The sequence below is a fragment of the Gorilla gorilla genome, chromosome 23 (genome assembly GCF_029281585.2).
Source record: "Gorilla gorilla gorilla isolate KB3781 chromosome 23, NHGRI_mGorGor1-v2.1_pri, whole genome shotgun sequence".
Taxonomy (NCBI): Eukaryota; Metazoa; Chordata; class Mammalia; order Primates; family Hominidae; genus Gorilla; species Gorilla gorilla.
Window position 1 is genome coordinate 42,846,434 of NC_086018.1, and position 15,209 is coordinate 42,861,642.

Here is a 15,209-nt window from a genome sequence, read left to right on the forward strand (position 1 = left end):
AGACCTGGCCTCAGAGAGCTGGCATTGTAGCCGGGAGCAACAGCATGCCACAGAGAAGCCAGCAGCCCACCCCAGTCCCCACTGGGAGCCCAGGAGGAGGCAGTTAGGGTGGTGTAGGGGCTGATGGGGCCAGAGCACACCCATTTCTAGGTGGGGACAGCATCATCCCTAGGACACATGGCTCCAGCATCAGGTGGATCCCATCCGCACATCTCACGCCCTGTGTCTCAGAGCTCGTTCTGCAGTGGCAGTGCCCAGGCCGGGGTGCAGACCTCAGCAGTGTCGTGTTCTGTGTGCAGGGAAGCCCGTGAACTTTGACGACTACGGGGACATTCACATCCCTGCCGTGATCCTGAAGACCTTCCTGCGAGAGCTGCCCCAGCCGCTTCTGACCTTCCAGGCGTACGAGCAGATTCTCGGGATCACCTGTGCGTAGCTGCCCTGGGGCGGGGGTGGGGGGCTTGGTCCTCAGATGCTGTTCCCCAGCTACTGGCCCAGGGTCAGGCTCTGGGGTGGCCGAGGTGACGTGTACCCACCCTCATCCTGTTGCCATCTGGCACTGCAGGGCAAGAGAGGGGGTCATTGGGGCTGCCCCCACCATGCACAGCCAGTCCACACTGTCCAAAGGCAGAGGAGGTGGGGTCGGTCAGGGTTGTCCAGCTGTTGTTCAAGACAGATCTTGAATCTTAAAATCAGTGTTTCTACCCCACTGTGTATTCAAGAATCACATTTGCCCAAAGGGCAGCCTGGCCTTTGTCCTGGCCCCTGGGGGGTGACTTCTGAACCTTGGACTTTCCCAAGGGGCAGGAGTTACCTTTGTCACTCATCAGGGGCCCTGATGGTTTATGGTAACTGAGGGTTATGGTGACTCAAGATAGGGGTGTAGGGGTGGCCATTCCAGAAAGACCAATTACATGGTTAGAGGGTGCGGGCTTTGAGTCACGTGAGACCAGCCTGACCCCTGGGGAGGGCAGGGGGCTGGAGATTGATTTCAGTCTCAAGGCGTCCCGTCAAGGTCGCTGGACCCCAAACTCCCCTCAAAGGCAAATTTACACCCATTTACTCAGCAGTGCTCCTAAGCGCCTGCCAAATGCAACGCCCTGTCTGAGATGGGGAAGGTCTCTCCTACAGCCTGGAAGGCCATGAAAGATGTTGAGGGCTGACTGACTTTGGCTAGTGGATGGGAAGCCTGGGAGAGTTCAGAGCCAGGCTGAGCCTCATGGAGACAAATTTGATCATGTGCATAGAGATAGCTATCTGGTGGAGACAGAGAAGGAGGCACTACATTCAGCAGCATCCTACCAGCCGGGCCCAGAGCAGGCAAGATGGACAATGCTCCATCACCTGAATGCGCCAGGCTGTGTCCTAGAGAGAAGCTTCCAGAAGCCTCCCAACTTCATTAGCCCCTGCAGAGGGATGATGACTCCAGCCTCTGTAGGTTCCTGCTTGAGAAAACTCAATGCTGCCAGGCGAACTTACTGTTTGTTCCACCCAAAACCTGGTGACAGGGAGATAGGCCCTGGAACCCCTCTTTGAGCAGCAGTTCCTTTAGAAAGCTTGCAATTGTGGGCCAGGCATGGTGGCTCACACCTGTAATCCCAGCACTTTGAGAGGGTGAGTTGGGTGGATCACTTGCCGTAGGAGTTCAAGACCAGCCTGGTCAACATGGCAAAACCCTGTCTCTACTAAAATAAAAAAATTAGCCGAGCGTGGTGGTGCACGCCTGTAATCCCAGCTACTCAGGAGGCTAAGGCAGGAGAATCACTTGAACCCAGGAGGCAGAGCTTGTAGTGAGCCAGGATCGTGCCATTGCACTGCAGCCTAGGTGACAGAACAAGACTCCATCTCAAAAAAAAAAAAAAAAAAAGCTTGCAATTATGAATCCTTTATCTGTCCTTTGAGATAAAAATCATCCACCACCCAGAGCTATCTCAAGGACTTGAGAGCCATCTCTTTGAAATGAAAACATTCAAAGTGCTACCTCTGCCTCCCAGTCCCCGGGGAGGGAAGGACCCAGCTCTGGCTTGCACCACTGCCTCCGGTCATAAAGATACCAGACATTTGTCCTCTTCCGGATAGGCACCAATTAACAAACCTGGAGAGCGTAGTCATATTAAGCAACCCTCTGTTGGGAGGGAAAAAATCCTTTCCTGCTACCCGTCTTAGGTTCATTGGTGGGGACCCTGTAACTTGTTATTCTGACAAAAGACAGAGTCACATGAGAAAAGCATACCAGTTAATTTAATGTAAGTTTTACATGACACAGGAGCCTTTTAAAAAATATTTATTTATTTATTTATTTATTTATTTTTGAGACAGTGTCTTGCTCTGTGTCGCCCAGGCTGGAGTGCCGTGGCATGGTCTCAGCACAGTGCAACCTCCACCTGACATGGGAACCTTTATGAAAATGAAGAAAATGAAGACCCAGGCTGGGCATGGTGGCTCATGCCTGTAATCCCAGCACTTTGGGAGGCCAAGGCAGAAAGATCACTTGAGTCCAAGAGTTTGAGTCCAAGAGTTTGAGTCCAGCCTGGGAAACATAGCGAGACCCCATCTCTACAAAAGATTTTAAAAATTGGCTGGGCTTGGTAGTGTATGCCTGTCGTCCCAGCTGTTCAGGAGGCTGAGGTGGGAGATCACTTGAGCCTGGGAGTTTGAGGCTGCAGTGAGCCATGATCACACCACTGTACTCTAGCCTGGACAAAAGAGCAAGACCATGTCCCCGAAACAGAAGGAATGATGGAGGGAGGGAGGGAGGAAAGCAAGCAAGAAAGAAAAGAAATAAAGAAAATGGGCTGGGCGCAGTGGCTCACTCCTGTAAACCCAGCACTTTGGGAAGCCAAGGTGGGTGGATCACCTGAGGTCAGGAGTTTGAGATCAGCCTGGCCAACATGGTGAAATCCTGTCTCCACTAAAAATACAAAAATTAGCTGGGCGTGGTGGTGGACACCTGTAATCCTAGCTACTCAGGAGTCTGAGGCACGAGAACTGCTTTGAACCCAGGAGGCAGAGGTTGTAGTGAGCCGAGATCGCACCGCTGCACTCCAGCCTGGGCGACAGAGTGAGACTTTGTCAAAAAAAAAAAAAAAGGAAGGAAGGTGAAGACACGGTTCAGCCTGAATGTTTTGATACTAGGTTTGATGAAGAGTGGAAAGTCATGGAGCTTCAATTCCTTTTGTCATTCCGCCGTCTTTAGAGATAAGGCACCCTCTGGGCATAGGGAAGACCCCCTCCCACGAGAAGGTTTTATGAACTGTTACAGAGAAGTGGGGGGAGTGAGAGAGCCCTTCCCACACCTGCCTTTCTTAGATTCCTTCAGCTCAATAACATATTCAGCATGCCCAGGCTCCATATTTGGGACAGTAGTGTTCCGGACCCCAGCATTCCCCCTTCTGAAACTTTCCCCAGGAGGTTTTACAGTCCAGAAACTGAGTTGGTAGATTGTCTCATGTTGCATGAATCCGTCTGTCAGTGCTGTGACTAGGTCACTCCAGGGAAACAGTTGTGTCTCAATTCAGGAGGTAGCGGTGGAGGTGGGAGTAGGGTGACTACCTAAGTCAGCCTGTTAATAAGGGGCCTTTCTATGTCAACAAACATGAAGTTCAATGGTTTGAACAAACCATAAATTCCGGGGATTTTTTTTGTTTTGTTTTTTGTTTGTTTGTTTTGTTTTTGAGGTGAAGTCTCACTCTCACTCAGGCTGGAGTGCAGTGGCACGATCTCGGCTCACTGCAACCTCCACCTCCCAGGTTCAAGCCTTTCTCCTGCCCCAGCCTGCCGAGTAGCTGGGACTACAGGCCCGTGTCACCACGCCTGGCTAATTTTTTGTATTTTTAGTAGAGACAGCGTTTCACCGTGTCGGCCAGGATGGTCTCAATCTCCTGACCTCGTGATCCGTCCACCTCGGCCTCCCAAAGTGCTGGGATTACAGGCATGAGCCACCGTGTCCGGCCTAAACTCCATTTTTTTAGTCAGGAGAACATTTAGTTGAGAAGATTCCTAGATGTTGGCTTGAAGTATCCTTTCATGGTAGAGTGAGAGTGGCAGCAGCTGGCCAGTGAATTCCGTAGTTTGCAATTTAGATGTCTTTGGTGATGGCACTGGGCGTTCCGGTGAACTTTCTGAGCGGACTGAGCAGGAGGCACAAGGACTATCCGTACAGTCATCTGCTGTGATTTCTCTGAAGTTTATATCAAGTCTTCCAGCGTCAGCTTTTGGGGCTTTGGGGAAATGGCAGGTTTTAGTTCTTTGTCATGCCAACTCAGGGGGTAGGAGAAAAACTGGGAATGTTAGCTTGGAGCGTCGTAGCCAGATATTGGAGGAAACGAGAGGAACTGAGAACCCGCAAGCGTGCACCGTAGTTTTCCACGGGAGCATCATTTCTCTGTACAGTTGCTTCTCTCTTGATTCTCAGTTACAAAATAAGTCTGGTTTCACTAGAATTTGGCCTGATTATTTACATAAGGGCAGCAAGAATGGGAATTGACCTATGTCGGCTCTTGTTAAGTCTACCTTGCTGGAACTTTTAATAAGGAATCTCAGATTCACTTTTTAAAAGCCTCTTGAGGCTAGAAAGCCAAGTTAAAAATTTGCCATCAGGGCCAGCTGCGGTGGTTCACGCCTGTAATCCTAGCACTTTGGGAGACCAAGGCGGGTGGATCACCTGAGGTCGGGAGTTCGAGACCAGTCTGACCAACATGGAGAAATCCCATCTCTACTAAAAATACAGAATTAGCCAGGCATGGTGGCACGCACCTATAATCCCAGCTACTCGGGAGGCCGAGGCAGGAGGATCGCTTGAACCCAGGAGGCAGAGGTTGCAGTGAGCTGAGATCTCATCATTGCACTCCAGCCTGGGACACAGTGAGACTCTGTCTCAAAAAAAAAAAAAAAAAAAAAAAAAGCCATCAGACTTTGCCTGCAGTATCTGTAGATTTGAGAGAATTCCTCTCTTAAGGTTCTCAATATATTTTAAGTCTCCTGGGCCTGCCAGGAAGCGGCCTTCCTTACTCACTGTAACGTCATACATAACACTGAATAAGGTTAGTTGTCATTTCAAGGAATTCCCCTTGTATCTTTTTTTTTTTTTTTTTTTTTTTTTTTTTGAGACGGAGTCTTGCTTTGTTGCCCAGGCTGGAGTGCAGTGGCCTGATCTTGGCTCATTACAACCTCTGCCTCCTGGGCTCAAGTGATCCATCTGCCTCAGCCTCCCGAGTAGCTGGGATTACAGGTGTGCGCTGCCACACCCAGCTAATTGTTGTATTTTTAGTAGAGACGGGGTTTCACCATGTTGCCCAGGCTAGTCTTGAACTCCTGACCTCAAATGATCCACCCACCTCAACCTCCTAAAGTGCTGGGATTATAGGCATGAGCCACCATGCCAGGCCCTTGTTATATCTATTTTTAACCCTACTACTTCACTAGTAAACCCAACTACATAAAGATGTATGCTTGGATTATACTTAATATGGGTAACTCAGAAGATGCAGCTGGTTTTTTCGTTTTGTTTTTGTGTTGAGATGGAGTCTCGCTCTGTTGCCCAGGCTGGAGTGCAATGGCACCATCTCAGTTCACTGCAACCTCTGCCTCCTGGGTTCAAGCAATTCTCCCACCTCAGCCTCCCAAATGGCTGGGATTACAGGCACCGGCCATCTTGCCTGGCTGATTTTTATATTGTTGTAGAGACGGGGTTTCACCATGTTGCCATGTTGGCCAGGCTTGTCTTGAGCTCCTGACCTCAGGTGATCTGCCTGCCTTGGCCTCCCAAAGTGCTGGGATTACAGGCGTGAGCCACCGTGCCCAACCTCTACAGCTGTTTTTATTAAACTAACAATATCAGACTAATCTTGTCAGAGTTACTCAAGTCACAAGAACTTGAATATTTGGCTTAGTTTCTATATTTTTGAGAGCTTTAGAAATGTTTTATATAAATGCTCATGTATCTCTAAGCCAATTTGAATAGAACTCCTTTAAGGGATTTTATAAATTAACTTGGTAATACCATCAAAGGGAGAACAATTTCATGTATACATAACATACATGCGTAGACATAACATATAGATCTGCAAACAAAAAAAGAATTTTTTTTAAGTTTAAGTTGGTCTTGAACTCCTGATCTCAGGTGATCCATCCGTTTCGGCCTTCCAAAGTGCAAGGTCTCCTTCTCCTTGACCTCTGGGCTCAAGCAATCCTCCCACCTCAGCCTCCCAAGTAGCTGAGGCATGCACTACCACACCCAGCTAATTTTTAAATATTTTTTTGTAAAGACAGAGTCTCACCATGTTGCCCAGGCTGGTTTCAAACTCCTGGGCTCAAGTGATCTCCCTACCTCAGCCTCCCAAAGTGCTGGGATGACAGGCATGAGCCACTATGCCTGGCCACAAACCAAGATCTTATAACTTTCATACATAGTTTCATACAAGTTAAGATTACCTGTTGAGGGTGAAAGTTGTTATCAATAGTTCAGGAGAAGGCCCTAAAGATTTTTTTCTTTGCCCAGTTTGTTTCCAAATAGTCCTTTTAACCTTGTTTTTTGTTTTGTTTTGTTTTGTTGTTTTTAACCAAAGGTGTACCTAATCCAATGTAACTCGAAACCCATAAGACTTTTTGTGGCCATGGATACAAGAGATGTTCTCAGAGTCCCCCAGGATCCAAAGTTACCCCACAGATAGCCAAAAGAAAGAGAGACAAGCGCCCTCAGAGCTGGTGATGGCTGGTAGGATGTCAGCTGTCGCTGAGTCTGTGTTGCTATAAAGAAATACCTGAGGCTGGGTAATTTATAAAGAAGTTTAATTGGCTCATGTTTCTGTAGGCTTTATAGGAAGCACGGTGTTGGCATCTGCTTGGCTTCCAGGGAGGCCTCAGGAAGCTTTCAATTATGACGGAGGGCAAAGGAGGAGCAGGTGTCTCACGCAGTGCGAGTGGGAGCAAGACGGGGTGAGGTCATGCCACACACTTAACCAGATCTCTTGAGAAATCACTTACTCTCATGAGAACAGCACCAAAGAGATGGTGCTAACCATTTATGAGAAATCTGTCCCCATGATTTCATCACCTGTCACCCATCCACACCTCCCACATTGGGGATTACAATTCAACGTGAGGTTTACAGGCAACACCATCCAACATATCAGAGTGCGGCTCACATTACTGTCTGGCCAGCTATAAATTCCTTTTTTTTTTTTTTGAGACAGAGTCTCACTCTGTTGTGCAGGCCAGAGTGCAGTGGCCGAGATTCTCTACTCACTATAACCTCTGCCTCCCGGGTTCAAGTGATTGTCCTGCCTCAGGCTCCCAAGTAGCTGGGATTACAGGCACCCGCCACCAAGCCTGGCTAATTTTTGTATTTTTTGTAGAGACGGGGTTTCACCGTGTTGGCCAGGCTGGTCTTGAACTCCTGATCTCAGGTGATCCATCCGTCTCGGCCTTCCAAAGTGCAGGGATTAAAGGCGTGAGCCACCGCGCCCGGCCTGTAAATTCTTGGGGCTACATCCTGACCGTTGGCTGTTCCCCCAGGCATTTGGAAGCCAAACTGGCCATAAAGGCAAGTTCTCAGGACACGAAACAAGATGAAAGGAGAATCTTATCCCATGATTCTCCTCCTCACAACAAAGGACCCAAGAGACAGAGACAAAGGCAAACAGTGACTCTTCCTGGGAGGCTGAAGATCACCGAGGAGTCCTAGAGATCAGATGCGCGAAAGTCACAAGCCAAAGAACCCATTCTTCCGAATGTGGCTCTGCTGGCCCAAATTCAGAAAGGGAGAAAACAGAGAGACCTTGACCACCCTCACACGACCGCGCGCTGCAGACAGAAATCCGACCACCCTCACACGACCGCGCGCTGCAGACAGAAATCTGACCACCCTCACACGACCGCGCGCTGCAGACAGAAATCTGGGAGGCTGACTTGAGTAAGAATTCTTTTTTTTTTTTTTTTCGAGACGGAGTTTTGCTCTTGTCGCAAAGGCTGGAGTGCAATGGTGCAATCTCGGCTCACTGCAACCTCCACCTCCCGGGTTCAAATGACTCTCTTGCCTCAGCCTCCCAAGTAGCTGGGATTACAGGTGCCCGCCACCACACCCGGCTAATTTTGTATTTTTAGTAGAGATGGGGTTTCTCCATGTTGGTCAGGCTGGTCTCAAACTCCTGACCTCAGGTGATTCACCCACCTCGGCCTCTCAAAGTGCTGGTATTATAGGTGTGAGCCACCACGACCAGTCTTGAGTAAGAATTCTTACCTTTGGCCGGCTCTACCAGGGGTCCTGGCTCTCTCTGCAGCTCCCAGACCAAGTGAGGTGTTCCAGCCCAGGGTACCTCATCCCCATGACTAGAAACTGCAGGGAGGGTCAAAATCTTTTCCTTCTCCCCATCTTAGGCTCCTTGGTGGGGCCCTGTTGCTTGGACTAACAAAAGACAGATTCACAAGAGAAAAACATACCAGTTTCTCTACTAGAAGTTGCACATGACATGGGTACCTTCCTAAGGAAACGAAGGCCCAGAGACCCAGTCCACTGAGTGTGCTGATGCCAGGTTGGAAGAAGAGTGGAGAGGCGTGGGAAATGCGACAGACGGGGGACTGAGCCTGCGGCAGGAAACTAGGGGGACATGCCGTCTTCAGAGATGAGTTTGCCTCTTCCCTCTGGGTATAGAGAAGGCGCCTCTCATAGGATGATCTCATGGCCTGCTGCAGACGAGAAAGGGGAGGTCAGAGAGTCCTCGAGGCCCAGCCTCCCACGTGCGAGCTGTGTGACCTCAGGCTAGTCACCTAACCTCTCAGAGCTGTCTTTCCTCCTCTCTCTACACTGGGGTTGTTGAAATGCTTGACCTCTTGCTCCCTCATAGGGAGTGCTCAGTGACATTGGCGGTTGTGATGCTCAGCTCACCAGTCCTGCCTACTTGCCAGCAAGTATTCTCAGAGGGACCACAGTGAGAGCTGAGGGTGACCTGCACCATTACCCACTTGGGACCATAATTCTTAAATAAGGTTCAGGCGCAACATCCAGAGAAGGAAATGGCAGCCACCTGGCTCGGTTGAAATATTCATTTCAAGGGAATTCTTTGTCCATTCAAATGACTGAACAACAGCAGCAGCTTGATTTCATGGAATAATGGCTTTTATTAAGAAGCCAACAGGAATGATCATAGTGGGGAGTCTTGTGTCCTGGCAGTGGGTGTTTGTAGAGCACCCGCTGTTCACCAGCAACTCTGTGCAAGGCTCAGTGGGAGGGTGGTTGGTGTGTTGGAGGATGTGGGTACACAGTAGTGTAGGCATACATGTGGCTGAGTGCACACATGTGCATACATGTTCACACATGCACCTGCAGCGGGAACTTGGTGAATACTTGTTGGTTGGTGGTGGGGGTTTTTTTTTTTTTTTTTTTTTTTTTTTTTGAGATGGAGTTTTGCTCTTGTTGCCCAGGCTGGAGTGCAATGGCACCATCTCGGCTCAGTGCCACCTCTGTCTTCCGAGTTCAAGCAATTCTCCAGCTTCAGCCTCCCATGTAGCTGGGATTACAGGTGTGTGCCACCACACCCGGCTTTTTTTTTTTTTTTTTTTCAGTAGAGACAGACAGGGTTTCACCATGTTGGGTCAGGCTGGTCTCAAACTCCTGACCTCAAGTGATCTGCCTGCCTCGGCCTCCCAAAGTGCTGGGATTACAGGCATGAGCCACTGTGCCTGGCTGGTTGGTGGGTTTTGATTGGAAGGTTATGGAGCTCCAGTGGTGGATGTGGTTATAAGGGTAACTGGGTCTCAGAGTGGGGGCCAGTTGCATCGGGACACTGCCTTTCCAAGAGCAACAAAGTGTGGGCGATTTGTGGTGCTGAGAATCGTGAGCAGGCAGTTAGTCTAGAGTAGGGTTGCAAACCTTTCCTGTAAAAGGCCAGATAGTAAATATGTTAGGCTTTGTGGGCCTTGTAGTCTCTGTTGCAACTACTCAGCTCTGCCCTGATGAGGCAAAAGCAGCCACGGGCAATGTACAAAATGTCCGTGGCTGTGTTCCAAGAAAACTTTATTGGCAAAAACAAAACTTTATTGGCAAAAACAGGCAGTGGGCCAGATCTAAGCCATAGGCCGTAGTTTTCCAACCCCTGGTCTAGACCACTCCCATTTATAAAGGGATTTGGCTTTAGCAGCTTCCTGGAAGGTGGTCCTGCTGGCTGATAAAGCAGAGGGACGGAGCTTGCAGAATTCAGGTGATAGGGCTTGGATCTGAGTCCCCAGCGCGTCTCATGTTGAATTGGAACCCTCAACGTTGGAGGTGGGGACTGGTGGGAGGTGATTGGATCATGAGGGCAGATACCTCATGGGTTGGTGCTGTCCTCTAGACAGTGAGTGAGTTCTTACCAGATCTGGTTTAAAAGCATGTGGCACCTCTGCCCCACACTCTCTCTTGCTCCTGTTTTTGCCATGTGATGCGCCTCCTTCCTTTTTGCCTTCTGCCATAATTGGAAGCCTCCTGAGGCTTCCCCAGAAGCTGAACAGGTGCTGGTGGCATGCTTGTACAGCCTGTAGAACCCAGGTGCTGGTGGCATGCTTGTACAGCCTGTAGAACCATGAGCCAGTTAAACCTCTTTTCTTATAAATGACCCCATCTGAGCAAGAATAGCCAAACACACAGGTTTGCTGAGCAGAGCCACACGGCCAGAACATAAGTGGGGGGTACCAAGCCCAAATGTGGGATAGTCCATCCTTAGAGCTGTCCTTCCTATGCCCGTGTTCTCCTCCCGGGCCGGGATGCAGCGCTGCCCCTGGCCCCTCTGGAGCTCAGCAGGGAGCCCCATGCCGTTCCAGGTGTGGAGAGCAGCCTGCGCGTCACTCGCTGCCGCCAGATCCTACGGAGCCTCCCGGAGCACAACTACGTCGTCCTCCGCTACCTCATGGGCTTCCTGCACACAGTGAGTGGGCAAGGGGGGAGCTTGGGGTGAAGCCCAGTGGCCTTCCCTGCCATGCTGGGCCCGCATGGACCAGTCCCCTCCTTGCCCTGGGTCTGGGGTCATGCCCTGCTTGGGCCTCGGAATACCACTCCCTGGCCCCCAAGGACCTCATCCAAGGCCTGGTCAGGCACCCAGGCTGCTGAGGACCCCGTGCCTGTCGGACAGGGTGTACCTGCCCCTGCCTGCTCCTGTACCTGCTGTCTCTCAGCCATTGCCAGTGACTTTTGTTATTGGGGTCCTCTGCCCCTATGTCATTTCCTGTTTGGGCTGAGTCTCTGGGAGGTGGGAGCTGTGTCCACCACTGGTACAGAGCCCAGTGGACTGAGCTGACCATTCCTGGGAAAGGGATACACCCAGAACCACGTCTGTTAAGTTCCTGTGACTGCATAGTGGGTGGCTTAAAACACTAGGATTTACTGTGTCACTCTTCTAGAGGCTAGAAGTCCAACAGCAAGGTGTGCCGGGCTGTGCTCCTTCCAGGCTCTCGAGGGAAGGTTCCTTCCTGGCCTCTCCCAGCTCCTGGTCACTCCAGCTCTGCCTCCAGCTCCCCCTGGCCTACGCCTGTGTGTGTGTCTAATCTCCCTCCACCTTTGCCTCATAAGCGTGGACCCCCTGCCATATGTCACTGGGTTTAGGACCCACCCAGATGAGCCGGGATGATCTCATCTTGAGATCCTCAACGACAGCTGCAATGACCCTCGTTCCAAATAAGGTCACAGTCAGATTCTCGGTGGTCTATCTTAGGGGGGCCAACATTCAATCTACTACACCAGGCTAAGCAAATGACCAGAGAGAGAGAGAAACCCTTCAGTGCTCTGGGCCTGGGCTTAGCGTGCTCTCCCCCTGGGGCAGGGATGCATTTGGAGCAAAAGCCTGTGCGGCCAACAGGGGAAGGCTCAACACATCCAAGTGGGTCCACCCCCAACCCCCAGACCCACAGCCTTGAATGTTTAACCCCCTCCATCTCTCCAGAGGCCTTTGCCCCAGGCTGTGCAGGGTGAGGAGAGCCTGGGCAGAGTAGGCGTCACATCCCAGAGTCTGTTGGAAAATGCCACCCCTTGGTTTTACAACAATTTTTTTTCTCCCTATTGCTTGATATAATTTCTCAGAGGCCCAAAACTAAACTCTCCTAACTCTCTCAAAAAATTTTAGACAGTCTTGCTCTGTCGCCCTAGCTGGTGTGCAGTGGTACAATCTCAGCTCACTGCAACCTCAGCCTCCCAAGTAGCTGGGATTACAGGTGAGAACCACCAATGCCTGGCTAATTTTTGTATTTTTAGTAGAGATGGGGTTTCGTCCCATTGGCCAGGCTGATCTTGAACTCCTGACCTCAGGTGATCCACCTGCCTCGGCCTCTTAAAAGTGCTGGGATTACAGGTGTGAGCCACTGCACCCAGCCTACTTCCTCTTCATTAGGAGAGACTGATTTCTCTCTAGCCGCCTCCTCCATGGGCACCGATGTGAATGCACCTGGCGTGGTGTTGCGTGTTATCCCCCCAGTGGCACCTGGGGGCCTCGGCTTAAGGAGGGGTGGCCTGCAGTGGAACTGGCTGGACCGGCAGCCAGGGGGAGCCTCAAAGGCATCCAGCCATCTCACTGAAGCAGGGTTTGGGCATATCTGAGCATCCTCAACAGATCTGTGAGGGTGGTGCCTGGCCCTGCCTCCCTCCCTCCCTCCCTCCCTCCCTCCAGTTCTCTGCTCTGCCCTGGTACTCACAGCCTCATGACCCCCGTTTCTGACTGAGGTTTCCCCCCAGCTTGCATCTTGTAGAAGAGAACAGGCCCTGCCCTCACGTTGGTCCACATGGCCCCCTGCCACTGGCTGGCCACATGACCTTGGGCAAGTCTCCTGTACCTTCCAGGCCCCAGATTCCTCATCTGTAACATGGAGTAATGACTCCCACCTGCTGGGGTTGCTGTAAGTGTTGGCCGAGATGCACAAGGAGCCCTTCGAGGAGGCAAGCTCTTTCCACTCTCGCTGCCCCTCGTAGTGGCCCCTAGCTGTGCTGGCCCCCATCATGCCCAGTTCGCCACTCACAGAGCCGAGGCCAGAGAGGTCACCTAGTTCGTACCGTCTGTGCTACAGCCCATCCCCAAGATTGCATCTCCCCAGAAGGTGCAGTGGAAGAGGAGATGGGTTGAGGCTGTCACAGGTCAGAGCCAGAGGGTCCTCCAGGACATCGAGGCCAAGCCTTCCTTTTATAGATAGGGTAACTAAGGCCCTGAGTGGGCAGGTGGCTGTACAGGGTCCCCATTACTGGCTCCCGGCTCCCAGTCCAGTGCTCCTCTCACTACCTACGCCTCTCCCAAAGTTCGGGAGGGAGTTCCAGGTGCCCCCTGCCCCTTGGTGTTCACTCCCCCTTACTTGTGTGTGGTTTCCTCCAGGTGTCCCGGGAGAGCATCTTCAACAAAATGAACAGCTCTAACCTGGCCTGTGTCTTCGGGCTGAATTTGATCTGGCCCTCCCACGGGGTCTCCTCCCTGAGTGCCCTTGTGCCCCTGAACATGTTCACTGAACTGCTCATCGAGTACTATGAAAAGATCTTCAGCGCCCCAGAGGCACCTGGGAAGCGCGGCCTGGCACCATGGGAACAGGGGAGCAGGGCAGCCCCTTTGCAGGAGGCTGTGCCACGGACACAAGCCACGGGCCTCACCAAGCCTACCCTACCTCCGAGTCCCCTGCTGGCTGCCAGAAGACGTCGCTAGTGTTGTGAACACTCTGTATATTTCGAGCTACCTCCTACACCTGTCCGTGCACTTGTATGTTTTGTAAACTTGGCATCTGTAAAAATAACCAGCCATTAAATGAACTCAGAACCTTCTAATGAAAACTCCATGCCTCTGGTCCTTGGACTCTTGTCCATGGTTCCTGAGCTGTGGACCAGGATAGAATAATGCATTTGTTAGGATGGATGTTTTGAATCGCAACCCAATGTGGTTTAACTGAAAACAGGAATGGAGTGGCGGCCAGGCCCTGCTGCTGCGACACTGCTGTGTAACACACTGCCCAAGCCTAGTCACTGCAAGCTACTGCTAGTCATTACTGCCCATGAGTCAGTGGGTCAGCTGTGTGGTTCTATTGGTCTTTTGAGGGGGTCACTTACTTACATGTTCTGGCTGAGCTGGCTGGCAGCTGGGGTGACTGTTCTCCCACAGGTGTCCCAAGTCCTTCCAATGGCTAAACGGGGCACATTCTTACAACATAGGTCCAGGTGCACACACAAGCGCTATTGCAGTTTTCATGCTTTGACTGGCATCCTGCATGCTCACATCTCATTGTCCAAAGCAAGCCTGGTGGCCAAGGCCAGGGTCACAGTGGGAGGGCCCTGCAAAGGGGGTGGATACGGGGAGGGTGAAGAATTGGGCATAAAGCAGCCAAGCTGCCCGAGGGCCCTGGGGTGCGACAGGACTCTGCAGTCTCAGGCAGGCTGACTCCTTGGGCTGGCAGGATGGGCCCTGTGTTTCCATCAAATACGGTAGAGAAGGATACAACCTCTTAGTGCCACATTCCCAGCAAAAAAGCCCCAGGTTCACCCTGATTGGACAAGCCTAGGTCACATGCTCACCTTGGACCCACTGCTGCAGCCAGGGAAGGAAGGCTCTGATTGGCTTAGGCCTGAGTCTTGTGCCCCACCCAGACCTGGCGGTGGGGGAGGAGTGGCAGGCCGCTGCAGGGGATTACCCACGAGTCCCACGCTGCCATCTCCCCAGCTCTTGCTGCAGGGAGAAGCGGGGGAGGTTCTGGGGAGCAAAGGACAAAAGTACCCTCTGCAGATCCCCCGTGGTGGCCCCTCCGTGCCTGCTTGGGGTGTTGACCGAGTTGTGCCGGGAACCCCGGTACGCGTTAGGATGCTTGGGGGAATCACTGGCAGCCCCAGGCCAAACCCACACCCAGGGCTCTCCTCTGAAACTTAGAGGGTGCGGTCTCCTCGCTGGCCTCCTCCCTTCTTCACGTGTATCTTCCCATTATTCCCCTGCCCCTCATCTGTCGCTGTGTGTGTTCTACCCTGCTGGTGCTCGCTGTCCTTAAGGGAGGGGCTCGTGTGGCTGCTGAGCGACCCCCCACACCCTGCCTTCAGAACATGGATGGTACAGGGTCACGGGCATGGGGACAGGGATAGGGAGGGTTGCAGAATGGCCGTTACACCCCCTGGTAAGCCTCGTGCCATCCCAGCTGGGGATGGAGTCCCCAAATGACACCCCTCTTCTCTGCCCAAGCTCAGAACCTACCTGAGTCACACGGTATATTACTGACGGCGAATCCCTATGTTC

At 51.8% G+C, this 15,209-nt stretch overlaps 1 protein-coding gene across 2 annotated transcripts in view; it reads left to right on the plus strand.

Annotated features, from left to right (window-relative positions):
* ARHGAP8 (Rho GTPase activating protein 8) overlaps positions 1–13,832 on the plus strand; it is a 109,269-nt gene extending 95,437 nt beyond the window's left edge. Inside the window, exons 10-12 of one of the 2 annotated variants that reach the window (XM_031005500.3) lie at positions 300–428; positions 10,795–10,898; positions 13,323–13,832. In XM_031005500.3, the coding sequence (XP_030861360.1) occupies positions 300–428; positions 10,795–10,898; positions 13,323–13,643 (554 nt within the window). In that variant the 3' untranslated portion in view covers positions 13,644–13,832. The remainder of the gene's footprint in view (positions 1–299; positions 429–10,794; positions 10,899–13,322) is intronic. The other variant, XM_063704923.1, reaches the window with a different exon arrangement.
* The last annotated feature ends 1,377 nt before the right edge of the window (positions 13,833–15,209 follow it).